The sequence below is a fragment of the Triticum aestivum genome, chromosome 1A, assembly GCF_018294505.1.
Source record: "Triticum aestivum cultivar Chinese Spring chromosome 1A, IWGSC CS RefSeq v2.1, whole genome shotgun sequence".
In the NCBI taxonomy this organism is placed as follows: domain Eukaryota; kingdom Viridiplantae; phylum Streptophyta; class Magnoliopsida; order Poales; family Poaceae; genus Triticum; species Triticum aestivum.
Window position 1 is genome coordinate 596,658,699 of NC_057794.1, and position 13,898 is coordinate 596,672,596.

At 42.3% G+C, this 13,898-nt stretch overlaps 1 protein-coding gene across 1 annotated transcript; it reads right to left on the bottom strand.

Annotated features, from left to right (window-relative positions):
• Window positions 1-1,793: 1,793 nt before the first annotated feature.
• Window positions 1,794-3,059, bottom strand: LOC123060607 (two-component response regulator ORR42-like). Its single transcript, XM_044483420.1, has 4 exons — window positions 3,021-3,059; window positions 2,450-2,464; window positions 2,118-2,324; window positions 1,794-1,991 (listed from the first exon to the last, which is right to left on the bottom strand). The coding sequence occupies exons 1-4, from the start codon at window positions 3,057-3,059 to the stop codon at window positions 1,794-1,796; spliced, it is 459 nt and encodes a 152-aa protein (XP_044339355.1).
• Window positions 3,060-13,898: the final 10,839 nt, after the last annotated feature.

Genomic DNA, 13,898 nt, shown 5'->3' on the forward strand with positions numbered 1-13,898 from the left:
CTTGCAAAGATGGAACCAGCGCCTACTGTTGGAGGAGGAGGCGCTGAAGTTGTTGTCGTTGGAGCATATGTGCTAGTGTTCTTGCGCGGCCACGCCCACCGCAGTTGTCGCGGCCATGCCCTTGGTGACCGTGGTGACCACAGCCTCGACTGCCACCGCAGCCGCGAGACAATGCAGTGACTAAAGATTGTCTGGCATTTGTCCCTTGCAGAAGATTGATGCAGGCCTTGAAGCTCAACAGTTGGTTGTAGAGTTGTGGTGGGCACCAGCTCGACATGGGCGGCGAGAGCCGAGACCACTGAGTTGTACTCGAGGTCTAGGTCCTTGAACACATAGAAGGTGACCTCCTGGTCGGAAAGGGTGGCACTGGTGCTTGTCTCTTTGCTTAGGGCTTTGATCTTGCCAAGGTACTCGGGCGTACTCAAGTTTCCCTTCTGAAGATTGGCGAGAGCGATGCGCGTGTTCAGTGCTTGAGCTTGAGTTTGGGTAGCGAAGGTGGCATGAATCGTACTCTATACCTCAACCTACTGCATCTACAAAGTAACAACCTGCGCAAGAGCCTCTCGGGACAGAGACCCCATTATGCTGGTGGGCATACCAGATGTCGCACAGGCGAAGTTGACGACCTGCTCTTCCTTCCCATCCTTGATGATAATGATGGTGGCAGGCGGCGTCGAGGAAGTGGTCCATCTATATGCTCCCTTGATATGGGGTAGCACGATGGCCTTTCATAGGAGTAACTTTTTGTCCTCGTAATCTTCTCGGAAGGTGGAGGGCCGAGAGAGATGGCGGTGGAACTGGATGCTGGCGCAAAGGTGGAAGTGGAGGACTAGTAATCAAGGCGCTCATGTTGGTTGCGAGGGTGGATGCGGAGGAAGTTGTGGTGGTTCCTGGCTAGATTGGTTTTCTCTAGTAAGAAGGCTAGATGCGATTGAGAGGGAGAGGTATGATGATCATGTAAGTTTTCGAGGAAGCATACAACCCCGTAGGGCTGCGTGAGTTTATTTAATTTATAGGAACCAAGCCGTGGCTTACAAGGAAGACGATTGCTAGGATTCATCTCTACAAGTTCACAGGAACAGGAGGTTTGAAGGATAAGAAGCAATGGCGTTTTTCTCAGTACGTACCTTGGAAGTGACAAGATGGATCGTCAGTTTGGCTTTGGCGGATTCAAATAGAAATATGCTCCTATATGCGAAGAGGAAATAAGGAAAGACTTGGCTAGCTAGTTGGCTTGTGTGTGTACTCATATATACGTATAGGACAGTAGTACTAGTACGTAGCGGTGCGTATATAGGACGGGAGTAGGTGGCTGGCCTTGTGCATTGTGTGTACGTGATAGAGAGAATAGAAACAAACGATATCGGTTGATCCATCGCTGGCGTGTCTTTCTTACGTAAAGTTGCGAGCTAGCGATATCAAGTCGATCGTAGCTACGTACTGTACTCGCTCGATCCGAAACTTTGTTGATCGACAAAAGATATATAATTACGCATCGAGCCAATCCAGCAGGTACGTACGTACGTACGTACTGTGCACCAAATGTATGCATGTATGTAATAATACAACCATTGGCACGGTGTCAATTACTATCATCCGATCCAAATGACAATTTCGATAGTATATCATCCAAATGGTCTAATTATGTCGGTACTTCTTCTTCTTCTTCTTGCTAATCACGCCCGACCTTTAACATGATCTTGAAAGTAAAATGACAACACGACAGTAATATAGTGCATGCCAAAAGCTATGCATATGAGCTAGCTTTATGCATGTATTCCTCCATGGCTGGTTCAAGCAAGCGTCGCTAACTGTTCTAGCTTCTTATTGATGACCTCCTGAATCATAGGCCCCAGAGTCTCAGGCCTCACTGGTTTGGGCACGAAATCATCGGCGCCGGCGCTGATGAACGCCTCCATGGCATTATCATCATCAGACAGCCCCACGATCTTCACATCAGTGGCTCCCATAGCACGGATCTTCACAACTGCCTGTCAAGTAATTAACATGTACAAGAAATATTGAGTCGATGAGGTGACCATGCAATATATATGTGCTATGTTCAAGCAAAAAAAGGAAGAGAAAGAAATGGGAAATTAGCTAAAGTGCGTATGTACCTCCGGGCCGGTCATTATGGGCATGTCCCTATCACAAAAAACTATATCAAACGTGTTGCCCTCGAGGAACATGTCAACAGCTTCTTTCCCATTCTTCGCCAGAGTCATCTCGCAGTGAAACTGATTGCGCAGCATGGCGGAGACAACCATGCGTTGAACTGCCGTATCCTCAACAAGCAATGCCCTGAGGGAGGACGCCATGATCAGCTAGCTAAAACAACTGCAAAAAACAAACAGAATTTATGAAGAGATTAGTTATTTCTGATCCACATCTACTAGCTAATAGGAAGATAAGCACACGTTTCGTAGATCTCAGCTGCTGATATATATACAGTAACAGAACTGTTCTGCAAAATCAAGCATGCATGCAGAATAAGCTGAGATCAGAGGTATGCACACTTTTTTAATTAGTCTCTACTAGTAGATTATTATATGCTTTATCAGGCGAAGAGATGGAGATTTTTTTTCCCCTAGATTACATAGATGAGGACAAAAAGAACACGAAAAAACCCAGAAAGAAATGTTGTGCTTAATTTGGATCGATAGCAACAATGGCAGAGACTGTGCCACCCCATACTTGGATGGATAATTTCTCCACACACAAAAGGAATCTGCAACATGCATGGTATCTACATAGATCCATATGCATAGCTTCATGCCAACAACAACCAGTGCAACAATATACATACAGATCCAAATTATGAATCAGAAATATATTATTTGTGTGTTTAGGCAGCGCATCTAACAATCTCGATCTTGTGACAAGGGAGCCAAATTAAAAATAGTGCAACATCGTCGATGCAAAAAAAAGGTAAAGAGAGAGAGGCAGAAGAAACCAATTAAGAAAGGAACAGATACAATCATCAGAGTACGTAACTGCTGTTGCAAGAGGTACGCACGTACCACCTTCTTAATTGGTGTACCACTTCCTTCACCGGTCATGGAAAGATCAGAGAAAAGAAATTTGTATGCGAGGACAAAAAATAAGATCAAGAAAATAAGAAAGTTAACTCTTTCCCATGCTTATTTTGTCCTCATGAGGATGAGCACAAAAAGGCAAAGAAGGCAACAAAAGAAATGGCAAACACAGATGCATATACATGGCTGCAACAGCAACCAAAAATCCTGCGGCATAGATCAAAACCAATCAGGATGCACTAGCTTGTTTCAAATGTATATCGCCTCTAGCAAATTAATCTCTATCAACCTTGTCTGCGTGAATGGAGAGAAAACTAGTAGAAGATGCATGGCGAGAGAAGAAGAAGAAGAAGAAGAATGCAGAAACAGAGGGAGGAGAGTGGCTATGAACCTTAGTTAGAGCTTATGGTGTGGTGGAGGATGTATCTAGCTAGCTAGCTCTGTTGCCTGCAGCTTGGGGCTTTGGTGGTGGGGTGCACCTTGTACCCGGCCAAGATACAGGGGTATTTATATGGGTGGCCGGCCGTTCTCCACCGTCCATTCGTAACCACGTTCCTTCACACAGGCAAATATCGGTCTGACCCGCGCCGCTTTCTAATTCCGCCTGGAAAATTCAAATGTTTCGCTGGCGTATCTTTGGGATTAAATGATATGGAGTATCAAAGTATCTTCATGTTTCTGGAAAGAAGTTACCACTTGCCGCCGCTCTTCTGTTTACATGCATACAAGAGCAGAGATACGGTGGCGTCAAAGCTTGCCGATTATGGCACTACAAAACGGGATTGCTTAATTTGCAATCCACAATGTGCAGATGGCAGTTCATCTCGAGATCAAATAGATTGTGGTAATTCATTATTGGTTTAATTATGGCAGGAAAACCAGACGTATTTTGAACGTGCTGTCATAGAGATCCAGTCGTATATGGCATCCAGTGTATTCCAGGCTGGGCATTAATTAGGTAGCAAATACCATCGATTCGCCAGACTCAGTTTTCCTAATCAGTTTGCCATCTTTAACTGCATTCCTAATCTTTAGAATGTACTACTGAGCCCTTCAGTATAATCCCTCTAGATCTAGGACAAAATAAAACAAAAAAAAATCTTTAGAATGTAGTACTCTATTGAGGGCTCTGTCTTGTTCATCAATTATTTTGTTTCTCGTATCATACGAGTGGTCTCGGGAAAGTATGAATCTAGGCCCATGACTACCCGGGCTTCAACTCCGGTCTGGGACCCGAAAAAACAAATATGTGTATCTTCATAATATTATTATAAATTATAAAGTATAAAGTATATAGGCCTAAGCCCAAGGAGGATTAGCCTGGCCCAAGGTTTGCTCTAGGGTTGGCTTCGGCCATTGTGCCATCTCCCGATACAATAATCTTAATGTATTATCTAGGTGAGGTAACAAGGGATCAACAATAGTAGATAAATTAGAAAAAATGAAAACTTACTTCATCAGATCTTCTATGTGCTGTTCATCGAGCGCCATTTCCAAAGGGTCGGATAGTTTATTTCCTCTTAGATCCTAGAACCTTTCTTTCAAGATCTTAGATCTCGCCGGGGGAGATGCTACCGCCCATCCTATTGGGGGTAGGGAGTAATGATCAATTGAAAGAACAATTGGCGAAACAAGGCCAATGATATGACATAGATCGAGATGTTAATTGCAAGACATCATGGGTGGTGCCAATTCTAGTATGATATTTAGCATAGTGTGATGCCTCCGAACGATAGGAGCCATTCGCGTTGGTGGTGGTGCGGGGGGGGGGGGGGGGCTTGAGAGATTGGGTTTCACTGGAGGTTGTTGTGGCGGAAAATTAGGTTCGCAAAAGCCTATGAAGGATATGGATCATCTACGATACAGAGGTGCCATGCGCTAGCTTGCTATTGACAAGAATCTCAAGATGACCGGTATATATATTACCGAAGATGAGGGGTGGGGTAGAGATCACCCGAGGCCGTGGCGGCGGAAAATTAGGTTAACAAAACAACATGAGAGCATAGGAAGGAAAATGAGAAGGTATTAAATTGTATAGAACCAGCTCACTCATAGCCGGGCCGAGGAATATGTGATCGTGGGTTATTACATAAGGCTATGTTATGCTTAACTGCAGCTTAGGCCTAGTAATTTAGTGTTCTCGAAAGTAACAATCGGCCCAAAAAAAGTTTCTCATAGGGCTAGTTCTAAAAATGGCCTTGTATTCTTAATTTATTTGAGACGCTTGTTCGGCGTATCTGGTGCACCGGACCCTGGTTGCACATTCCAAAAAAAATCCGCAAAAATTAGTGCATTGACACAACGTCATTCGATGTTGTCATAAAATTTTATATCAAAATTCGAAACATTGCACGAGATACAAAAATGAGATATTTGACATCAATGCAATAATGGACCAATTGGATCTTCTTCCTTTTTGTTTTTTAACCTTAAAATCCTTGGATGTGCAAGGAAATAGTAGTATGTTAATTTGGATCCTTTGGTGCGAATTCCGACAATCGCCTCATAGTAAAAAAACATTAAGGGGTCTCAGTATTGCTCAGCCGAGAATTCTGAAGACTTGCACACTGGCATCACTTTATAGTTATTATTGTTTTAACATGCATCACTTTATAGTTAGCATGAACAAGTTAGCAATGGCTAAGGAATTTGAAATAATGTTTAGGATAAAGATACTCACACAAATGGGTTGCTGTTAGGCCTCTTTTCCATATCACTCGGTTCACAGAGATTTTTGTTAAATCTCAGTAGATTGTGTTTGATAACACTGGCCATCTTTTATTATTCTATTTTTAATTCTTAAATTAAGTAATAAAAATAGATAAATAAGTACAGAATAATATTCTTGTCTAATGCAAAGATTTTTCTTCACAATCATATCATTTAATTAGTGTGTGTTATCTCATTAAAAAAAGAAGAAAAAAACATCTATTGAGCTTGCCCTCGCTTGGACCAGATATGGTACGAGGAATTTCCCCCATGCTGAACAGGCCATGATTGATTTCCCGCAAAAAAAAAAAGAACAGGCCATGATTGAGTACAACAGGACGTAACAAGCAACACCCCCGGCATATGTAGCATATTGATATCTTAGACTCTCGGCATCCACACAATTGCTATATATGTGGCCAATTGCGATCACGGGAGCTCGTGACGTAGCACCGCTCGCCTCTGGTGCGGTAGTCTAGGCCGACCCTGTACTATAGATACCACACGATTTTTTCTCTTGGTGCTTTTTCTTATCAATTTTTCACTGTTTTATTAAGATTTTCTTGAAACTTTATTTTTTTTCCTTTTCCCTTTCCTTTTTTAATTCATTTCTGTTTCTTTCTTCGCTTACCTTTGTTTTTCCTTTAATTTCAATTTTTCCTTTTTATTCAATAGAATTCTACATTCTTCTACACATTGCAAATTTTTCGTACACAGTAGGAACTATTTTTTATACACATTTAACATTTTTCTAATACATGTTTAATCTTTTGTTTGAAATACATGTTTTGATCTAAATTCCTTCATACACATTTTATCTTTTTTGTATAGATCTTAAACACTTGTATAAAGTTTCACATTTTTCAGATACAAGGTTAAAATTATAGCAAATAAATGCTTTTGTAAATAAAAATGAATATGTGTTGAACCTTTCTCAAACACGCGTTGAAACCTTTTGCTTATGGAACAACACATTTTTCTAATAGGTGAACACTTTTTTACATTGCACAACATTTTTAAATGTCCCAAAAATACTTTTGAAACCTGTGAATATTATTTAAATATAACATAAATTTTATTTAATGATATGGAACTATTTGATGAATTACATGAACTTTTTACATAGTATAAACATACAAAAATATTCATGTATATATTTTTGAAACAACTGAATATTTTTTAATGTCACAAACATTTTTTAATGGCATCAACATTTTTCAAAATTTATGCTAACAAGTTACTGACACTGCGTTAACATTTTATCTTATTTGCATTGAACATTTTAAAAGCTTCTAATAAAGTTTACTAAATTATTTTTGGGAATATATGTATTTAGAATATCTCAAAATATGAAAATAAGAAACCAACAAAAATGTGAAGTTAACACTTCTGGCCCACCGCACTTAGGATCCTCCATAAGACGGGGCATACCTCTATCTCGCTCTAAGCAAGACTAAGAAACATCCTACCGCATTCCCGAACAAGTGCTCGCCTCTCGCGAAGCTATACGGGCCGTCACCAATTAGCAACGAGTCAGAGACTGTTCAGTTTGCGGAATTCTGCATGGTTTCAGAAGGGTTTCCTATGGTCTTTTCTATTTTTTCTGTTGTGTTTCTTGCTTTTTTGTTTTTCTTGTTCTTTTATCTTCTTGTTCTCAAAGACACATTAAGCATTTTTTTTAAAACACATTAAACAATTTGCACACACACGTTGATTATTTTTCTAATACACACAGCACATTTATTTAATACATGTTAAATATATTTCCAGATATATATTCAATTTTTTGGAGATATACATAAATTTCTAATGCATATTAGAAAATTAGATATATGTTGAACAGTTTTGAATGCGCATTGAACTTTTTTAATATATTTTAATAATTGCACAGTGCAATTTTTTTGAATGCGTTGTGTCCTTGCTGAAGGTGATGGATTGGAGCTTGGATTTGGGGATGACAGTCTAGAGTTCAACCCTGTGTTGGACTCGCCATCATCGATACATGTGTGGCGATACCTTGCTGAAGGCGTAGCCTCGGGGTTGTGTATTTTTTGTTTTGTTGTAGTCTTGTAACATAGGGCTAGTGGTTATCTGGTGAAGTAACTCTTGTGAGGCATGTGGCCTCGGGTTTTCTATTCGCTTTATTTTCAAGTCAATATTATTCGATAACTGAATTTTGCATTCTTAATAATATATGATTTGCATCGTCCTAATGCAGAGGCCGGGGGTTATCATCCTTTTGGATTAAAAAACATGATGCAAATTTTATAATACAATGCAAACATTTTTTTATACAAGGTGAACATTTTTCATATGTCACGAACATGTGTTCAACAGTTTGATGATTTTTAATTAAAATCATGAGCATCTTTAAATATTATTATGAATAATTTTGTAAATGTGTGAATATTATTCGATTGGCCTTAACATTTTCATAATGGTACAAACATTTTTCTTTAGATGCCACAAAAAACTCTTAAAATATTGATCATTTCTTTGAATGATTATTAAAAAATATTAATGGTATGAATAATTTCTTAATGAGCCTTTTTTAAATGGTAAACATTTACTTGAGTATTTATTTAAACAAATTTGAAATATATTTGTCATAACACTTCTAAAATAGAAAAAATAAAGTGTGCACACATAGAAATTGAAAAAAATTTATTAATACATTTTCTTGTAACTCTTGTGTAGATGCGCTTTGCTCGTTAGTTCTCGTTCACTGTTGGGCCTTGTTGAATACGGTGAACTTGTAGGCGAGGCAAGCATCTGCCTCGCTAAAAGCAAAACATAGGGCCACCCGCCTCAGTATCAGCAATGGATTTAATCCCAGGGTGGAACAATTTAATACACGTTGCATATCTTTTCACATAATTGTTCCAGAGCTTTTAAATATTGAAATTGCAATAGAAAGAAGGTGCAACTTGCCAGTACAAAATAATTTTAACCTGGATTTTTTAATTATAATGTACATCAAGAAATAAATACATAGCCCACATTTTTATAAATGTGCTAGTATCCATTCATTCGCATGAACTTCAAGTGACTAGAAGCAGGAACAAGTAAAAAGCACAAGACATGAACCAAGAAAATTACTCGAAGTTATAGAGTTTCTTTTCATGAAATTAAAACCCGCACTAGGTTTGAAAGAGGCCCGCTCTCCCATGCAAGTAAAGGATGTAAGTTGTGATAATTGAAAACAAAGGTAAAGATCATAGAAAGCTAACTTTCAAAAGCATAGAATATTTCGTGCACAATATGTTTTATCGACCAACATAGAACGAGTCATGATAATCACGAACATCAGTTTGGATCTAGAACGTTACATCTATATACGGGAACTAGCAAACACACAATTAATTGATGAGACATACAAGCTTTATGACTCATTGGGAAAATCTTGGTAGACCTACAACTTGTCGACAAAACTAAAAGTTTAGGATAGCGTGCACTTGTTACTTTGCATGAAATATATCACATGAACAATATCATCCATCAACGTAATTGGTGAAAATGGTAAATTGGACATATGAGGAGATAGCCTCTTTATCTTTGAAGTCACCGCATACTTGGGTATGAAAACCATACTTCTTCATGCCAATTCAATTGTGTTAAGACACTCGGAATCCACGAAAATTCTGGGGTTGATGACCCATAGGGTAACCATGACTTGATATATTAGAAAAAAGAGAAGACAACTAAGACGAAGACCTAATGTGTGTGTGTGGGGGGGGGGGGGGGGGGGGAGTAACTCAGTTGAGTAGTTGACCCAGATTCAACAACAAATCATATTGGTAAGGGCAAAAGAATTAATAAATGAATTGTGAAATAGTAGGCGATAAAATAGTTACACTGCGTTAATCTTTTGTCTTAGCCCTTAGGACTGATGACTGTTTTACAATTGCGGCAACAAAATAGTTACACTGCGTTAATGTTTTGTCTTATTTGCATGGAACATTTTTTAGTTTTTAAAGTAGGTGAAATAAATTATTTTTTGGAATATATATTTAGAATATCTTAAAACATAGTGAAATGAAGGAAAAAGGAAAAAGATGAGACGAACTAAATATGTAAATTAATACTACCGGGCTACCGCACATAGGATGCTCCCGAAGACAGGGCATATCTCTGTGTCGCTATAAGCGAGACAAAGACACGCCCAATTGCGTTCCCAATCCATGAACGCAGTGTAACTATTTTGTTGCTGCAATTGGTGAATTAATAAGACCTAGATGATAAAATTTTCTTAGCCCTTAGGACCGATGACTGTTTCACAAAAAATGTATGTTTTATGACTTAGTATGTGCAATACTGTACACATGATATCTTCGGATATTACGAAACAATCATTCTTTTGATAGTATGATTTGATTCTTACAAATCTTGGAACCTGCATATCTTGCATTAGAACTTGGCATCGTATACTATACGTGCACCGGTGGGTCGATGTACTTGGTGATATCACGGCCATACTGAAGGAAATATGCTCTAGAGGCAATAATAAAGTTACTATTTATTTCCTTATATCATGATAAATGTTTATTATTAATGTTAGAATTGTATTGACTGGAAACTTAGTATATGTGTGAATACATAGACAAACTAAGTGTCACTAGTATGCCTCTACTTGACTAGCTCGTTGAATCAAAGATGGTTAAGTTTCCTAACCATAGACATGAGTTGTCATTTGATTAACGGGATCACATCATTAGAGAATGATGTGATTGACTTGACCCATCCGTTAGCTTAGCACGATGATCGTTTAGTTTGTTGCTATTGCTTCCTCCATAACTTATACATGTTCCTATGATTATCACTACAAAAAAAGACACATCCGTGATATTTTGGACCGAGAGAAAAAAAATTCTGTCATACATATGACAGTTCTATGATGATAATTATGACAAAACCCAGTATCATCATAGATGTGGTGGGCTCCTACTTCTATGGAAAAAAATCATGACAGAAAATGGGATTTTCGTCCTGGGCGGGTCGGAGACGCAGCTGCATGACATTCTTTGGGCCGTCCATGACGGAAAAAACCGTGGTAGAAGCGAGGGGGAGGAAAATTTCGGGGAGTTCCCGGTTACGGTGGGAGGTCGGGGGCCGAGCGATGCGCGTTTCTCTCGTACACGTACGCGCGTGTGTGCGAGGCGTTGGCTCTAACTGAACCCGAGCGAGGCGTTGGGCTCTAACTAAACCCGAGCGGTTGCACTACAGGCTACGCGTTACTGAACCCGAGCAATCGATCGATGTCTGTTAACTGAACCCGATCGAGCGATTCCTTCGCTACTGCTGCTAACTGAAGCCGATAGATACTGCCTCTGGATGAACAGTGAGCCTTGCAGGGGGGTTTGGATGAACAGTTCCCGGTGGAGGTGGATGAACAGGACCCCGTGGTGTTGGCTCTGGATGAACAGGACCCCGATCGATCGAGCCGGTTGGGGCTGGTTGAACAGGACCCCGTGGAGGGCTGGATGAACAGGACCACCCCATGGAGGGCAGGATGAACAGTAGACGGTGGAGGGCAGAATGAACAGTGGCCCGTGGAGGGGTGGTTGAACAGGAGCCCGTGGAGAGGGCTGGTTGAACAGTAGCCGGTGGAGTAGCGCCCGATGGAGGCTGGATGAACAGGAGCCCGTGGATGAACAGTCGCAGGTGGAGGCTAGAGGAGGTCGACGGTGGATGAACAGTAGCTCGTGGAGGCTGGAGGGGGTCGACGGTGGAGATGAACAGTATCCCGTGGAGTCCCGTTTTGCGGTATGCCACACCCCTCCCGATCAACAGGACCCCCGTTTCGACCGTAGCGCTCCAACACAAGTCCGTTTCGTCCGTTTTGCGGTACGCCACACCCCTCCCGATCAACAGGACCCCCGTTTCGACCGTAGGAGGTCCGTTTCCTCCGTTTTGCAGTACGCCAGACCCCTCCCGATGAACAGGATCCCGTTTCGAACGTGCCCGGTCAAACACAAGGCCGTTTCCTTCGTTCTGTGGTATGCTAGGCTTCGTTTCCATCGTCTGTTCCGTCCAAGCCCTCCCAATGAACACGACGCATTCCGTTGCCTCCCCATGAACACGACGACGGCATTGTTTCTCCGTTTCGACCCAGCAATGTACACGAGCCCTGGCTGTACGTATGCGCGAGTAGGCGTTCGAGACTCTGCCCGTATGTACACATACGTGGCCGTATTTTCTTTCTTGCACCCTGGCCGCTGTACGTACGTGTACATGCTACGTGCGCGCCTCTACTACAACACGTGCGCGCCTCTACATCGACCAGTATGTACGTACACATTCGCGACCAGAATGGCAACGCTACGTACGCTTCGACCAGGTGGGTCCCGACTGTTAGGCACTTCCTTGCCTGCGAAGATGTAACTGGTGGGTCCCAGCAGTCAGGGGGCGAAATACAGTGGCCCGTCCGGTGGGTCCCAGCTATCAGGTGGAGGAATCATTATTTTCCGCGTAATAAGGAGGCACTTTCTTGCTGCGGCCGTGGACCCAGCTGTCAGCCTCTCCACGTACAGTCCACGTCCGATGAAAGTCGTTACTTGACCACGTTGACCACGTCGCGCCGAGAGCCCAGGGCGGTGGACGACGGCGAGGCCTAGGAAGGGGACGACACGGAGGCAGGGAAGACTCAGCAGTTGTTTCCCACGCGGAGGGGAGTACGATTGTATGAGGGTTTACTAGTTCATCTGCCATCGCCGGAGAATAACAGCAGGTGTGGGTGAGTAGAGGGATGGCTAGGCCAGCGATGGGAGTACGGTCAGGCGGTGAGGCCTGCGTGGCAGCACAGCCGGCCGCGAGGAGGAGGGAGCAGGCAGTCCCGCCGGCCCTTGTTTGAGCGGCTGGAGCAGGAAGAGCAGAGATTGAATAAGCACGACGGCCGTTGGATGGACATCCAATAGTCAGTGCTTATGTGTCAACCTTTTTTTTAGAAAAGCCTCAAATCTGTGGAAAACAGCATACAACCCATCTGCCATTATTTCTAATAATTTATAGCCCATTTGCTAATTCTTAAGGTTTTTTGGAGCCCATATTCTTTTTGTTAGCATTACAGCCCATATTGTGGCAATGGTTAAAAAATTATACGAAATTTTGCATATTTCGGTGCGGTCCGAACTGTTTTTAATCCCGAAATTTCGACTCACATTCAACCTGATTTTAAAAATAAATTTATATCAATATAAAATCCAACAAATTCTCCACGCATAAAAATTAATGTAATTTAAAATCTTGAAATGAAAAAAAAGGTATTTGAAACTAATTGCCGATTTGATGTGTTTTAAAAATGTACAACCCATTTCTCATTACTGATGGGCCATTTTCTCGGCCAGCCGAATGAAAGCTCTCCTTGTCTTAAAAGATTTGCAACCCAACAGGCCTAACAAAGCGACTTACTTGGCAAATCACAAAAAACTGTGTTGTGGCCGTGGACCCAGCTGTCAGCTTCTCCACGTACAGTACTCTTCCGATGGAAGTCGTTCCTTGACCACGTTGACCATGCCGCGCGGAGAGCACCATGGCGGTGGACGACGGCGAGGCCTAGGAAGGGAACGACGCGACAGTGGAAACCCGCACGGAGAGGACTATGAGGGTTCACTGGTTCGGCTGTGGTGTGAGGCTGCCGTCGCCGCAGGGCCTGGCCAGCAGTGGGAATAGTAGGGGGCGGTGAGGCCTCTGCGGCAGCACAGCCGGCCACGGGAGGCAGGAGCATGCGGCACGACCGGCGCTGCTTTGGGCGGCTGGAGCAAGAAGACCAGAGGTTGAAGAAGCACTACGGCCGTTGGATGGACATCATAAGGTCACTGGAGCTAGAATCGTTCGTATTGACTAAGTTGACAAAGTCCTTCGTCCTCGTGAACTTAGTAGGCCCACAAGTCAGCCTCCCAGCAAGGTGGGTCCCAGCTAGCCAGGGGAGTATTCATTTTTTTGTGCGTAATAAGGAGGCACTTCCGGTGGGTCCGAGCTGACAGTGGGGGGAACGTTTTTTCGTGAAATACGGTGGCCCGTCCGGTGGGTCCCAGCAGTCAGGGGGAAACGATTTTTTTCGCAAAATACTGGTGGCCCGTCCGGTGGGTCCCTGCTATCAGGTGGAGGAATCATTATTTTTCGCGTAATAAGATGGCACTTCCTTGCTGCCGTCAT

Bases quoted from the DNA above. Each gene is read 5' to 3' on its own strand.
- LOC123060607 (XM_044483420.1), bottom strand. From the start codon at position 3,059: ATGACCGGTGAAGGAAGTGGTACACCAATTAAGAAGGTG. The intron at 1,992-2,117 runs GTACATACGCAC...ATTACTTGACAG, and splicing joins CCATAATGACCGGCCCGGAG to GCAGTTGTGAAGATCCGTGC.